Raw genomic sequence first — 14,713 nt, 5'->3', positions numbered from 1 at the left:
GAGGCAGCGCGGCACCTGCTGAGAGAGGAAAAGCGAGAGGGAGCGGCCCGGCTGAGGGGCAGCGGCGACGGAGGAGGCTCGTCCGCGCGCGCCTCGGCCATGTCGCTGCTCTGCGTGCGTGGTGAGTTGCGCCGCGCGGCCGGCGGGAGCCACCCGGGTCTCCCACGCCACTTCACACGCCCCTAGGAGCGTCCGGCCACCGTCTTTCCCCAACTTCGCTCCACCTGGGGTTTGGGGGAGGCGCGCGATTTTGTCCACTGTCACTTAGAAACATCCGTCGCGCTCCCCACGCTCTTTCTTGACCCCACCCACCCCTGTTACCTTTTTATTCTGGCAGCCGTGAGGGCTGGGTGATTGTCCTGCCGTGCTTGCCAGATGCTATATATAACAGTTGAGAAGGGGCTGGTGAGAGGGGGCGATTCAGTAGGGGAACTCCTGTGGTTGGTGCCTTGTCTATAGCGGGCATCCTCTTATTCTCCTTGCGCTGTGAAACTAGTCTGCTCTTGGGGGCGTGGGGGGGGGGAGGAACAGCCCCCCTCACTACTCCGGACCGTGTTACTGGTATAGCATCTTACTATTGTCTGTTTGTCTCATCCCTGACTTCTTTTTCGCCCCCCTCCTGCCCCCCGAACCTTAGCCTGTGTCTAGGTTAAAATTATTTTCACATATCATTTCGGGAGCAGAACATGGAGATACAGTTTTATTTTATTTTATCTTCAGTCCCTGTCTCTGAGGACACTTGTTTCGCTCAGGAAAGGGTGCTTTTTGTGTGTGTGTTTTTTGTTTTTGTTTTGTTTGTTTAACAACAGTCTTGTTAGGTAGCCCAGGCTGGCTTTGAACTCACTGTGTAGCTCAGGCTGGTTTGGAAGTTGTGATCTAACCAACTCACCTCCTGAGCACTGGGATTACAGGAAGCTTTTTATAAAACTAGAGCTTTGGAGTTTAAGTCCTATGAGGTACAGCGCCCTGGACTTAGCTCTGTGTGAGCAGAGACTGTGTTGCTGGTTTTTGTAATATTCTGAGTGCCAGACTCCGTAGAAATTTTGAATGATGCAAGAACTGTGATTTTAGAGAGATTAACTGGTCAGAAAAAAATAGGGTTTGGATTGCTGATTGAATTTGATCTCAGGAAATTCAAATTACGAGCCAGTTGTATCAGTCGAACAAAGCGGGAAGAGGTGGGTGGGTTGTGAGAGCACATTTATCCACTACAGCCATCCCAGAGCCTTTTCCTGTCGCTTTTTACTGGATAGCTCAGCTCATGTTTCTTTTGGCTGTACAGATTAGAGGCACTGTTGTTGGTGATCTCTCTGATGACAGTGTTCCCCCAGCTGCTGGCAAAGGGAACTGACTTCTTTGGGTGGTTCTCTTCCAACGTTTCATTAAATCTGCACTAACCCCAAATAGGATTTGGTTATTTCCGGGGATTATGAGAGATACAGTTTTTTTTCCCTTCTTTAGCGGTTGATTTTTCATTAATGAGAATTTTGCTTTGGTTTAGGGAAGCGTTTTCCCTCAGCAGCTGGGAGTCTATTTATTCCTTTAGGTTCCTGCTGCCAAATATCGGGATTTGGGAGAGGTTGGGTTTGTAAATGCCTCTTGGACAGTTTATTAATTCTCTGTTGCCACACCATACAGAGCCAGACCATAAAAGACTCTTTAGGCAGGAGCACTTGTAAATTAGAAGTTATTTATCTGTGAATAACTAGAAAAGGAGCTGATGCTGTTCTTATTTGCTTTAATATTAGTCAGCTTTCACTGTTGGAAATTCTGCTGTTTAGTCTGCTGCTGGGTTCCGGTCTGTCTGTCTCTCCCTTCCTCTCCCCAGCCTCACTCTAGACTCAGCCTTCTACCTCTCACATTCTGGGATTACATGTTTGTGCTCCCATGCCTGCTTTGGTTCCTGTTTGTTTTCTGGGATTTGAACTCAGTACCCTTGGTATGTTACGCATGTACTTAACCACTGATCTATACCCTTAACTCTTGTTTGCCTTTTTGGGGTGGGGTGGATGGAGGTTGGGCAGTATCTTATTTTGTGGCCCAGGACAGCCTTGGCTTTCTGAGTGCATGGATCTCCAGTGTGAGCTATTAACACCTGGCAAAAATTAAATCTGTGTGTGTGTGTGTGTGTGTGTGTGTGTGTGTGTGTGTTTCGAGACAGGGTTTCTCTGTTTTAGCCCCGGCTGCTCTGGAACTCTATAGACCAGGTTGTCCTCAGTCTCACAAGGATCTGCCTGCCTCTGCTTTCTGGGGTGCTGGGATTAAAGGCATGCATCACCCACTGCCTGGCTAAAAACTACGGTAAATCTTTTACAATGGCATTCCCTGCATTATATTTGGCAGCTGGAATTTGTGTTGTTGCTGTTCTTTTGTTGTCATTTTTAAGATAATGTCTCTTTTTGTGGTCCATAATAGCCTAGAACTTACTGTGTAGCCCAGGCTGGTCTTGAACTGGTGGCAATCCTCCTGCCTTAGTCTCCTAAGTGCTGGGATTTAATGTACCTGTCCTACAATTACAAAATTTGGGAGGCAGAGGCAGGCAGGTCTCTGAGTTTCAGGTCAGGCTGGTCTACATAATGAATTGCAGGCAACCATGGATAGATGCATAGTGAAACCTTGTCTCAAAAATGAGCAAAAAAAAAGAGCCAACAAAACCAAAACAACTTTACAAGCAAGGGCTGAAATTATAAATGTGTGACCCCACCCTCACCCCCCAGCTGACAGTAGGAATGTTATTAGTATTCTGAAAGCAAACTATCTAGTGATACTGTTTAAGAACCCAGTTTCAATTCATCTTGGAATGGAACTGCATTAGAAACCAGTCTGATATGGTGGCACATACCTTTAATTCCAGCCCCTGGACGACCAAGGCAGTCAGATCTCTGAGTTCAAGGCCTGTGGCTGGTGTTTGCTGCTCTATGGCCCCCCCTCCCCCGCCGCATCCCTCTTCATCCTTTTAACCCTCTAATACTAGATAGGAGAGAAAAAAAGATGGGAGGCGAAAGGGGGGTGAAGTGACGTTATTGTTAGACTACTTTCTGCTGATTGGGGTATTCTTAGGAGTTCTTTGGGGGCAAGGTTGATCTTTGGTGTCAGGACATCTAATTTATTTTTTGTTTCTTTGCACACGACCACTTGACACACTGCAGTCACCAGCATTCAGCTGCCAGCCACTTAGTGGGGCTCTAGCACTTCCATACCCTCTGGAAAGTCTACAGAATTCCAAATACCACACACTCACAGAAACTCTCTGCAGCTGGCAAAACCAAGCATGAGGCAAATCATAGTCAGCTGCTGCAAAGCAGCCCCTTATGCTAACCACAAAACAAAAACATTCCCATAATATTTCCGGATTTTTTTTTGTTGTTGTTGTTGTGGTTTTTCGAGACAGGGTTTCTCTGTGTAGCCTTGGCTGTCCTGGACTCTCTTTGTAGACCAGGCTGGCCTCGAACACACAGTGATCTGCCTGCCTCTGCCTCCCAATTGCTGGGATTAAAGGTGTGCGCCACCATTGCCTGGCTTTATTTATTTATTTTGTATTTTCTAAAAGATTTATTTATTACATATACAATGTTCTGCCTGCATGTGTGCCTGCATGCCGGAAGAAGGCATCAGATCTCATTATAGATGGTTGTGAGCCACCATGTGGTTGCTGGGAATTGAACTCAGGACCTCTGGAAGAGCAGACAGTGCTCTTAACCTCTGAGCCATCTCTCCAGCCCCCAATATTTATTTACTTTTAAAGAAACCAAACCCACACAATTATCAGTACAGAGGCAACCCTAGTCGATAAAGCAAGTTTCAGGACAGCCAGGGCTATGTAGGGAAAAAAGGGGGTAACCCAACTTTTTCATGTAGTTAAGTTCAAAGAGTAGTGAACTTGATTTCTAAATTGATAAATTGTCGGGGTTTTATTTGTTTTATTGTCTTGCTTTTAACTTTATTATGTATTTGTTTATTTAAGACAGTCTCAAGCCGGGTGTGGTGGCGCACGCCTTTAATCCCAGCACTCGGGAGGCAGAGGCAGGCGGATCGCTGTGAGTTCAAGGCCAGCCTGGTCTACAAAGCGAGTCCAGGACAGCCAAGGCTACACAGAGAAACCCTGTCTCGAAAACTAAAAAAAAAAAAAGACAGTCTCACATCCCCTTGAATTCCTGATCCTCCAGCCTTTACCTCCTAAGTGCTGGAAAGTTGGTTTTTGACTTAACTGTCCCCAACTCTCCGAATTCATTTTCATGCTCTAACTCTCCAATCAGGCCACGTTTCCCTCAGGCTAAAGGTTCGCAGGGTCTCGACTCCAGTGTGCTTACTGACGTGCTTCTTTCTCTTTAAAAATTTATTATGTTTGGATGCAAATGTTTGTGTACCACAAGTGTGCCCAATGCCGTCAGAGACCAGAAGAGGCCTTGGATTCCTGGAACTGGAGTTACAGATGGCTGTAAACCACCATGTGGGTACTGGGAATTGAACTCTGGTTCTTTGTTAGAGTAACCAATGAGTTATCTCCTTAGTCCCTAAAATTATTTATTTAGTGTGTGCATATGTGTAGGTTCATGCCTTTTGTGGAGGTTAGATGACAACCAGCTGGTGTCTGGGTTCTGGAGATAGAAGTCTGGTTGTTAGGCTTGGCAGCAAGTGCTAAGCCAAATTGCTGGTCCCAGCTCTCCTTTCTCTGCCCCTCCCTCTCTCTCTCTCTCTCTCTTTCACACACACACACACACACACACACACACACACACACACACACACACGTATACGTATATGTATATATATTTTTTCTTTTTTTCTTTTGGTTTTTTTTTTTTTTTTTTTTTTTTTTTTTTTTTTTTTTCCGAGACAGGGTTTCTCTGTGTAGCCTTGGCCATCCTGGACTCACTTTGTAGACCAGGCTGGCCTCGAACTCACAGCGATCTGCCTGCCTCTGCCTCCCGAGTGCTGGGATTAAAGGCGTGCGCCACCACGCCCGGCTTTTTCTTTTTTTCTTGAGACAGGGTTTCTCTGAACCCTGAGCTGCATAGACCAAGCTGGCCTTGAATTCAGAGATCCACCTGCCTGTCTCCCGAGTAAGGGGACCAAACATGTGTACCACCGCCACTGCCTCCTGCTGCCGCCAAAAGGGTCTATTTTCAGTTATGGGTATATTTTCAATTATGTGTGTGTGTGCACGTCTATGTGGGGGTATATTCACCTGTATTCACCCTGGATTCCAGAAGTGACAGTTGGATGTTCCGGAGCTTGAGTTATAGGAGGGTAAGACACCCTGGTGGGTGCTGGGAACTAATCTCAGGGCCCCTGCTGCAGTGTGTGCTTTCTAACTGGCAGAGCATCTTGCCAAGATGACATATTTACCAGTACTTTGCTCTTCAGCACTAACTGCCCATACCTGCATCTGCTTTGCTCTTCTGTGCTTGCACCTTCTAAAAGACTTACGTTTTCTATTTATCTAAACTATGTCCTTCCTTTAGCAGCTTAAAGTCTACTTCTGTTGCTGAAAACTTCCTCAGTCCTCAGTGACCTTTTTCTCTGTTAAACCTTAGAGAGCTTGTGGTCTGGAGAGCGGCCCTAATTTGGTCCTGGTCTTGTATTGTTACACTTAAGGTGACCTGGATGGAGGAGACAACATTGGTCAGATCAAACTGGAATTGTCTTAACTGGAATAGTTCCTTGTAAGAGGCACATTGACAAACTAGAGTGAGGGGTTGGGGAGGTGGCTCAGTGGTTAAGAGAAGTTGAAGATCTTGCTTTGGCTGTCCTGGAACTCGCTCTGTAGGTCAGGCTGGCCTTGAACTCAGAGATCCACCTGCCTTTGCCTCCCTAGTGCTGGGATAAAGGCAAGGTGTGTAGTACCACCACTAGGGAACATATGTTTTCTTAAAAATTCAAATAACAGGTGGTGGTAAGAAGGAGAATAAAAATCTGAATGGTTTTCTTACCACCACCAAAAGCCTTAAAAAAAAAAAAAAACTTAATTGGCTGGGTGGTGGTGGTGGACATCTTTAATCCCAGCACTCGGGAGGCAGAGGGCAGAGGGAGGTGGATCTCCGTGAATTCGAGACCTGGTCTACAAAGCTAGTCTAGGACAGCCAAGGCTACACAGAGAAACCCAGTCTTGAAAAATAAATAAATTAATTGCCTTTGTGTTATGTGTTGGGAAGTGAATCCTAGGTCCAGTGCCTGCTAAGCATGCGCTGTACCACTGAGCTGCCCTGAAACTTTGTTTTGTTTTTATAAGATGATGGATATGTGTGGTAAAGAATTCAAACAGTTGAATGGGAAGTGAAAGGGAAATGTTTTCTGTTGTCATTCTTCATTTTAACTTAGTGGTAATTACCGTTTACTATTTTGTGTATATCCTAGAAACTTTCATAATGTGAGTTCTTTGGACAGACATGTACAGATGGTGTTCTATAGCCCAGGCAGACCTCAGACCTGTCATGTAGCTAAGAGTGACCGTGAGCTCCTGGTCCTGCTGCTGCTGTTCCTCAGCTGGTGGTCTCTCTGTGCCACCATGCTGGCCTCCATACGCATGCTGCATAGGTTGGACATAATTTCATGCACGTAGGATCCACACTTGAGCCTAGGGCCTCATGTATGCTAGGTACGTTCTCTACCAGTAAGCTGCATCTCTCTTCTTCCAGACAGGGTCTCTCTGTGTAGCTTTGGCTGTCCTGAACTTGCTTCGTAGACCAGGCTGGCCTCGAACTCAGAGATCTACTTGCCTCTGCCTCCCCAAGTGCTGAGATTACAGATGTGCTCCACCACGCCTCGCTATTAGTTTCATGTTTTCTCTTTAGCTTAATGTGAGTCATAAATACAAATATATTTTTTTGAGACAGGTCACTATGTTGTCCTTGCTGGCCTGGCCTGGAACTCTCTTTTGTAGACTAGGCTGTCCTCGAATTTGTAGATTCTGATTGCTAGAATTATAGGGGTATGCTGCCACATCCAGCTTGCCTGGTTCTTCTTAGTGTTGGGAGAGCACTTCACTCTGTGTGTTCTTACTTTAAACAGTCTACTATTGGGGGATATTTAGGATTTTTAAAGTTGGAGGGTTTTATCACAGTGCTATAGCTTGTTGGCAGTTTTTGGTTAGGCTTATAGCTCTACAATCAGGTTTTTACCTGAATTTCTTGTGTAGTTTGCTGGTTGCAGTTTTCCTTGGAATAATAACTGTACTCAGGTGGATCCAGTAGGAAATGAAATGGCTCAGTGTCTCTTAGATGAGCATCTTCCTAAAGATAGGCCCTTCATCAGCAGGCACTACTTTATGCCTATCAAAAGGACCGAGAGGACTGGCAGGATGGCTCATGCCACCAAGGCTGATGGAAGGTGAGAACGGACTCCCGCAGTGGAACTCCGGCCTCCACATGTGCACCTTGGCATGTGTACCCAACCCCCATATGAAGACAAATACAATAAAAATGAAAAATTCTACCCTACTGAGTTTGATTTGTTTTACGTGTTCTTTTCTGTTTAAAAAATACTTACTTATATAAAAATATTTATTATTTTTACGTATATGTGCCTACATGAGATTATATGCACCATATGTATGCAGGAGCCCAAGGAGACCAGAAGAGAGTATCAGATCCCCAGAACTGGAGTTATATAGGTAGTTGTGAGTGCCATGTAGTGCTGGGAACTAAATCCTAGTCCTCTGCAGTAAGCACCACAGAGCCATTGCTTCAATCTCTGTTTCTTTAAAACACACACACACATAAACACACACACACACATTATGTTTTTAACATTTTGGGCTTGCTGGGCATGGTGGTATATGCCTTTAATGCCAGCAGTAGAAGGTTAACTTTGATGTCTCAAATATTTATAGGACACTAGGAAACCATATGTGTCCATTCTGCTGCTCAGGGAGGCCCGGATGATAAATGTTGGTTTCTGCCCACTGTGGCTAGAAGGAATGACTTTAATGTTTGCAGGCGGAAGGAGAGATTTGTAAAACACTAACTTGTTCTTGACACGTTGTCATCTACTTCATCTGATTTCTTTGCGTTTTCATCACCTTGGAGTTCTGGGGTCCCAGTTCTTGCAAGCAGCGTTGTTCCTGGAATCGTCTTACCTAGCTAAGGCCCCAGGAGGTGGGTTGTGTGTCCTTCCCATGCTCCAGACTGCAATGCAGGAGGGCCAGCTTCCCTAATATGGCTATGTCATCAACTCCGTGTAATCAGTACACACTCTAATTTCTTCTTTTTTTTTTTTTAAAGATAATTTCGTAATTATATTTATGTACAGAAAACTTAGCAGTGTACATCTAGCCCAGCGTAGTGGCCAGTTCTTTAGCCTTTGCCTTTTCCAGCTTGGCAATACGAGCCACAGATTTAGGACCCAGGACGTTGCCTCCCCAGTGGCGACGGATCTCATCATATCTGTCGTTGTAATTGGTCCTGTTAGCTTCCACCAGCTTAGCCAGAGCACCCTTGTCTTCCGAGTTAACCTGTGTGAAGGCAACAGTGGTGCAAGTCTTCCTGTGGACCAGCCGCCCCAGCCTGGCCTTTCCCTTGATGATGCCGTAGGGCAACCCCATCTTTCAACACAGGGCAGGCAGGAAGACCACCAGCTCAATGGGGTCCACGTCATGGGCAATTACCACCAGCTGAGCCTCTTCTTGTTCTCCACCAAGGTAGTGACTGTATTTACCCCCGCTCGAAGGACAGGTGGTCTCTTAGTCGGGACGTCCCCTTTCCCAGCGGCTTTCTTCTCCGCTCGGGCCAGCAGCCTTAGCTTCTTCTCCTGCTTTGTCTCTGGCCTGTACTTGTGCGCGAGCTTAAGCAACTGGGTAGCTGTCTGCCGGTCCAGGGCCTGGGTGAACTGGTTAATGGCGGGAGGTACCTTAAGCCGCTTGTAGAGGATGGCCCTCTGCTGCTGCAGTCTGATGTAGCGGGGCCATTTGACGAAGCGAGTGAGATCTCTTTTGGGCTGGATGTCCTGCCTGATGCCGAAGTTCTTGGGCCGCTTCTCAAACAGAGTGTTGACCACCTTCTTGGCCTCCTGTTTCGTCACCATGGTGGGGGCCAGGGCCACCTTCTTCCCCGTGGCTTTCTTTCCCTTGGGCATCTTGCTGGGCTGGAGGAGAGAGCCACGCTTTAATTTCTTAGGTTGGTTGGTTTGCTTGTTTTATGATCGTCACATGTTCCTAAGGCTGGTCCTAAAGTCCTGATCTTGCTGCATCCAACTTCCGAATACTGGAGTCTAGGTATGTGTCACAATTTAGGCTTAGTGTCTTTGTTACTTGAAGTGGATTCTCTAAGACTTGGCCTCCTTAGGCAGATATGCTAAAGATATGTATAAAATGTTTTCCAAACCTAAAGAATAGCTGGGTTCTTAAATTCTGTTTACTTGTGTGGTGTGTTTCAGACTTTGCTATGGGCTTGTTTAAAGTTTGGGCTGTGTATCACTTGTAAATATTTGCTGAGCACCATCTCTTTGCTTGCTTATGATAAAAATTTATATTAGATAGGAGGTCATAGATTTCTATCTGGGTTTTAAAAATGTGCCCCTACCTGAGTGTGGCTGTGAGTGTCCGGAGACACAGGCAGGAGGACTGCCTGAGCTACATAGCGAGAGCCTATCTCAGAACAAAACAGGGACCTCTGAAATGGCTCTGAAGGTAAAAGTGTGCCTCATGACCATAGCTCTGTAGCCTAAGGTAGAAAGAGAGAACAGAGCTCCGAAAGTCAGCCTCTTGATAAATGAAATAAAAAATAAGATAAACATTAAAAAAGATGAAAATGTCTCCATATAAATCTAAAGAGGACTATTAAGTCTGAACTAGAGTAAGTAAAACAATGTTTTTGTCCTGTACTGTCTTTTTCCCCCTAAGACACCGTGTAGACCAGGCTGGCCTGGAACTCACAGAGCTCAGCCCGCCTCTGCCTCCTGAGTGCCGGGATTACAGGTGTGCACCTCCACCATCCATTAGTTTATGTCCCTGCCTCCCCACAAGACAGGGTTTCTCTGTGTAGCCCTGGCTGTCTTGGAACTCACTCTGTAGACCAGGCTGGCCTTGAACTCAAAGAGATCCACCCACCTCTGCCTCCTGAGTGCTGGGATTACAGGCACACACCACCATGCCTGGCTTTGGCTCATGTTTTATTAAAAATGTATTTAGTGATGTGTGTGTATGTGTGTGTACATGCACGCAAGTGTGGATATGTGTGCATGTTGTTGAAGGCTAGACGGTGATCTCTGATAGTGTTTCTTAGGGCGGATGTGCATCTTCTTCTCTGAGCACTTGCTGGGATCTGGGGCTCACTTCCTAGGCTTTCCTGGGGGGCCAGTAAGCCCCAGGCATTCTCCTCCCTCTGTCTCACAGTACAGGCATGCGTGCCATCGTGCCTGGCACGTTTCTGTGTGGGTGCTGGGGATCAGACTCAAGTCCCTGTACTTACATAAGAAGCATTTTACAGACTGGCTTTTTTGTTTTGTTTTGTTTTTGAAAGTCTATTTTTATGTGTTTGTTGGCCTGTCAGTGCAAGTGCATACAGTTGCCTGTGGAGACCAGAAGAGGGCGTTAGATTTCCTGGGCTGCAGTTACTGGGGGCTTCAGTCCTTTGCAGCAAGCATTCTCTTTTCTTTTCTTTTCTTTTTTCTTTTCTTTTCTTTCTTCCCTCCCTCCCTTCCTTCCTTCCTTTTGGAGACAGGGTTTCTCTGTGTAACAACCCTGCCTTGGCTATCCCAGACTCACTCTGTAGACCAGGCTTGTTTCGAACTCACAGAGATCTGCCTGCTTCTGCCTCCCAGAGTGCTAGGATTACAGCTGTTCACCACCGCACCCAGAGCAGCAAGAATTCTTAAGTGCAGAACCATCTTTCCAGGCCCCTTGGCTTACTCTTTAAATATGCATTTAAATTTTATTTATTGTGATGCTGGAGATCACAGCCAGAGTCTTGCGTGTCACGTAAGAGCTCCACCACTGAGCTGTATTCCTGGCTACAAAGGAAGCTGGGACTTCCTCCTCCTGTAGCCTAAGCTCTCCTGGAACTCAAATTCAAGGTAATCCTCCTGTTTTAGTTCTGTTAAGTACTAAGATTACAGATGTGACCACACCTAGCTTTGTGAAATTTACTTTTTTTTTTTCCCCAAAGGTTTGAATTTTTTTTTCTTTTTTATATACTATTTAGATGTAGCTGTGTGAGGAAGGCTGTGTAGGCAGCTTTGTTGTGGTCCTTTCTATGATTCCTGGGAAATGTAATACAGATTTAGTCATTAGATAAATTTTTTTTCTTGACACTATCCCATGTACCCCAGGTTAGCCTTGAGCTCACTATGCAGGTAAGTGGACTTCTGGTCCCTGAGTGCTGTTATTATAGGCATGTGCCAGCCACAGTACTGGGTATGCAGATTCAGGAATTGAGCACCAAGTTGAATGCATACCAGGTAAATACTTTAAAAACTGAGGGACATCCTTAGACTCTTATTAAACTTATGTTTAACTTAATAACAACTTTAATTTATCCTTGAGTGACAGCGAATTATTCTTTCTCAAGTCTCCAAAATCAACTTTCCTAGTTACTTCAGCTGTCAACTTGACACAGCCCAGGGTTATCTGAGAGAGCCTCAATTGAGGGACTGCCTTGATCAAATTAGCCTGCGCGCAGGTCTGTGCTACATTTCCTTGATCTTCAATTGATGTAGGAGGGCCCAGCCCACAGTGGATGGTGCTGTCCGTAGGCCGGGGCTTCTGGGCTGTAAGAGAAAGCTGAGCAGACACGAGAGCAAGCTCCTGAGTGGAGACCTCTGTGGTCTCTGCTTCTCAAAAAGTATACTGTGACCTAAAAGCTTAAGAGGAAATAAACTCTTTCCCTGCCATGTTGCTTTTGGCTCAAGCAGGCTGTCATAGCGACAGAACATCTAACTGGAACAGCAGCCATCTGTTGGGTGTGTAGATCACAGAAAGAAGACACGAGGGCTTCTGTTTCTCTGCTGCTGAGTTCCACAGTGATTTTTTTTAAAAAGTGTGGTAAAAATTCAGCAGTTTGTGTTATAGTATATTTATGAAAATAATTTTCTCCCAAAGAATAGGAAGAAATGCTAGAAACAGGGGAAATAGTCCTTAGTCTTTAGGAAGTACGGGTTTTCAGGAAAGAATGTTTTTCCTGTCGCTGCTTCACTCTCTGCACATTGGGTGCTTACTTGGTATTGTGATTAGACATATGGGCCGGGACCCGCACAGGCTGTTTCCTCTTGCAGCTGTTCTTTGATGTAACGCTGCTGTGAGCAGAACGAGGTTAGAGGGCAGTGAGTGAGGAGATGGGCTTGGCAACCAAGAAGGGGCCGGCATTTGGACGCTAGGAAGATAAACACTTGTGCATAATTTAAAATGAATCCTTAATAAGGAAAAAAACAAAAAACAAAACCCAAGAAGACAGAATACTATCAGATAACCTTAGGACAGGGAATTCTAAGGAGTGACCAGAGGGTAGAGGTGAGAGATGATTGGATAGTAAGAAAATCAGAGAGGTGGTTTGGTTTTAGAAGTAGAACAGTTTGATTCCTGTGAGGGCAGTGCCATGTTCCAGTGCTCCAGTGTTTGGGGGAGCAAGTACAGGATAGTTACAGGTTTTACAGTAGAAAAAAAAAAGGTTCAGAATAGCCTAAGAAAGACGATGTTGTAGTGCTTGGAGCCATAGACGCGCAGCGCTAAGGACTTAGTCCACTGGCAGAGGCTTTCTGAGCACGCACAGGCACCGGGGATGGGTCTGCAGTGCTTTAAGAACAGGAAGGGCAAAGGCACAGTGTGATGGGAACAGGGAGCAATGACACTGATTCCGTGTGAAGTGGGATAGATTGTGGGCTGTTAGTAACAGGATGGGAGTGATCTAGAGGCCTTGAGGGAAGTGCAAAGGTTCCACTCGTTCACAGTGTCCACCCAAGGCTTCCACTCGTTCACAGTGTCCCCTCAAGGGTTCCACTCACTCACAGTATCTCCCCCAAGGGTTCCACTCGTTCATAGTGTCCCCCCAAGGGTTCCACTTGTTCATAGTGTCCCCCTCAAGGGTTCCACTCGTTCACAGTGTCCCCTCAAGGATTCCACTCGTCCATAGTGTCCCCCCAAGGGTTCCACCCGTTCATAGTGTCCCCTCAAGGATTCCACTCGTTCACAGTGTCCCCCCAAGGGTTCCACTCGTCCATAGTGTCCCCCCAAGGGTTCCACTTGTTCATAGTGTCCCCCCAAGGGTTCCACTGGTTCATAGTGTCCCCCCAAGGGTTCTACCCATTCATAGTCCCCGCCCCCATGTGTTGTGCTACACACTTGGGGCAGAAGAGTGAGAGAAAAATCTCCTACTCTCTTGAGTTATGCTAAAGGCCAATGAGAGTAGACATTAGCAAACAAATGTTACACAAATTAATACACAAGTATAGCTGTGGGCTGGCAAGATGGCACAGCAGGTACAGGTGCTTACTATCAAGTCTGATGACCTGAATTTGATTGGTGAAACCCATACGGATGTAGATAACTGACTCTTTCAAGTTGTCCTCTGACCTCTACACAGGCGCCTGACACTCCCTCTCTCAAACTTAACCACAGCAGCAACAACAAACTAAAATTACAACCAGGAAAAGACTGATATATACAAAGTACTCTACATGTGTATACACACACACACATTTATTTAAAGACAGGGTTTCGCTGTGTAGCCTGCTGTTCTGGACTCACTTTGTAAACCAGGCTGGTCTTGAACTCACAGAGATCTGCATGCCTGTGCATTACAAAGAAATAATATTTTTAAAGAACGAGAAGCTAGTGGGGCAGTGGTGGCACATGCCTTTGGTCCCAGCACACGGGAGGTGAAGGCAGGTGGATTTGTGAGTTGTAGACCAGCTTGGTCTACAGAGTGAGTTCCAGGATAGGCAGGTCTAAAGAGAAACCCTGTCTCAGGAAACAAACAAACAAACAAAACCAACCAACCAGAAAACAAACAATAACAACAAATAAAAAAGAAAAGAAAAAAGCTGATAGCAGGCAAGGACAGTGTGCAAAGAAGGGAACAGATGCATTTGTCTGAGGCAAGGGAGATAAGGCGGCCCAGTTATAATCACGGGGCTTTGTAAGGCCACAGGAGCGGAGCTGTTAAGAGAAATGAGAGGGAAGGAGAGACAGACCAGTCAGTAAAGTGTCTGCCCTGCAAAGAGCAGGCTCTTATTTCTACCCCTAGAGCCCAGGGGGGAGGAAAACCCAGAGTGTGGTGGTACACACTGATCCCAGTGCTGCGGAGATCCCCTAGGCTCACCAGCCAGCCTAGGTGGATGGTGCTTGAGAAGTGACACTGAGGTTGTCCTCTGGCCTTCACGTGCTCTTGCATAGGTACACACACACACACACACACACACACACACACACACACACACACTGATGGAAGGAAAGGAAGAAAGGACAGAAGTTGGTAAGCTAAAGTACTGGATTAATTTGAATCCCTGGGTTTGATTACCTGCCCCCACATCACACACAAACACAAATCAAAGCAGGTTGTCTCCAGGCTTGGTAGGGCATGCCTATGGCCCCAGCCTCACACTTGGGGCATGGAGGCAGAAGAGTCAGGAGTTCAAGGCCAGCCTTTGATACATAGTGAATTTGAAACCAGTCTGTTTCCAGAAACCAACAAAAACACCAACACTCAGGAGAATACAGGGTAGTGCTTTGGAATATGAAACAACCAACTTCTACAAGCGTTTAGGCTTTAAACTTCAGAGGAAG

General features: G+C 46.0%; 1 protein-coding gene and 1 pseudogene across 1 annotated transcript in view; one reads left to right on the top strand and one right to left on the bottom strand.

Moving 5' to 3' along the window:
* Unc13b (unc-13 homolog B) overlaps positions 1 to 14,713 on the top strand; it is a 207,861-nt gene continuing 193,148 nt past the window's right edge. Inside the window, exon 1 of the mRNA XM_051157295.1 lies at positions 1 to 121. Coding sequence (XP_051013252.1) covers positions 100 to 121 — 22 coding nt within the window. The 5' untranslated portion in view covers positions 1 to 99. The remainder of the gene's footprint in view (positions 122 to 14,713) is intronic.
* LOC127199302 (60S ribosomal protein L7a-like) lies at positions 8,236 to 9,078 on the bottom strand (annotated as a pseudogene).

The sequence above is a fragment of the Acomys russatus genome, chromosome 2 (genome assembly GCF_903995435.1).
Source record: "Acomys russatus chromosome 2, mAcoRus1.1, whole genome shotgun sequence".
Classification (NCBI taxonomy): Eukaryota; Metazoa; Chordata; class Mammalia; order Rodentia; family Muridae; genus Acomys; species Acomys russatus.
This window is presented reverse-complemented; position numbering and strand designations above follow the sequence as displayed.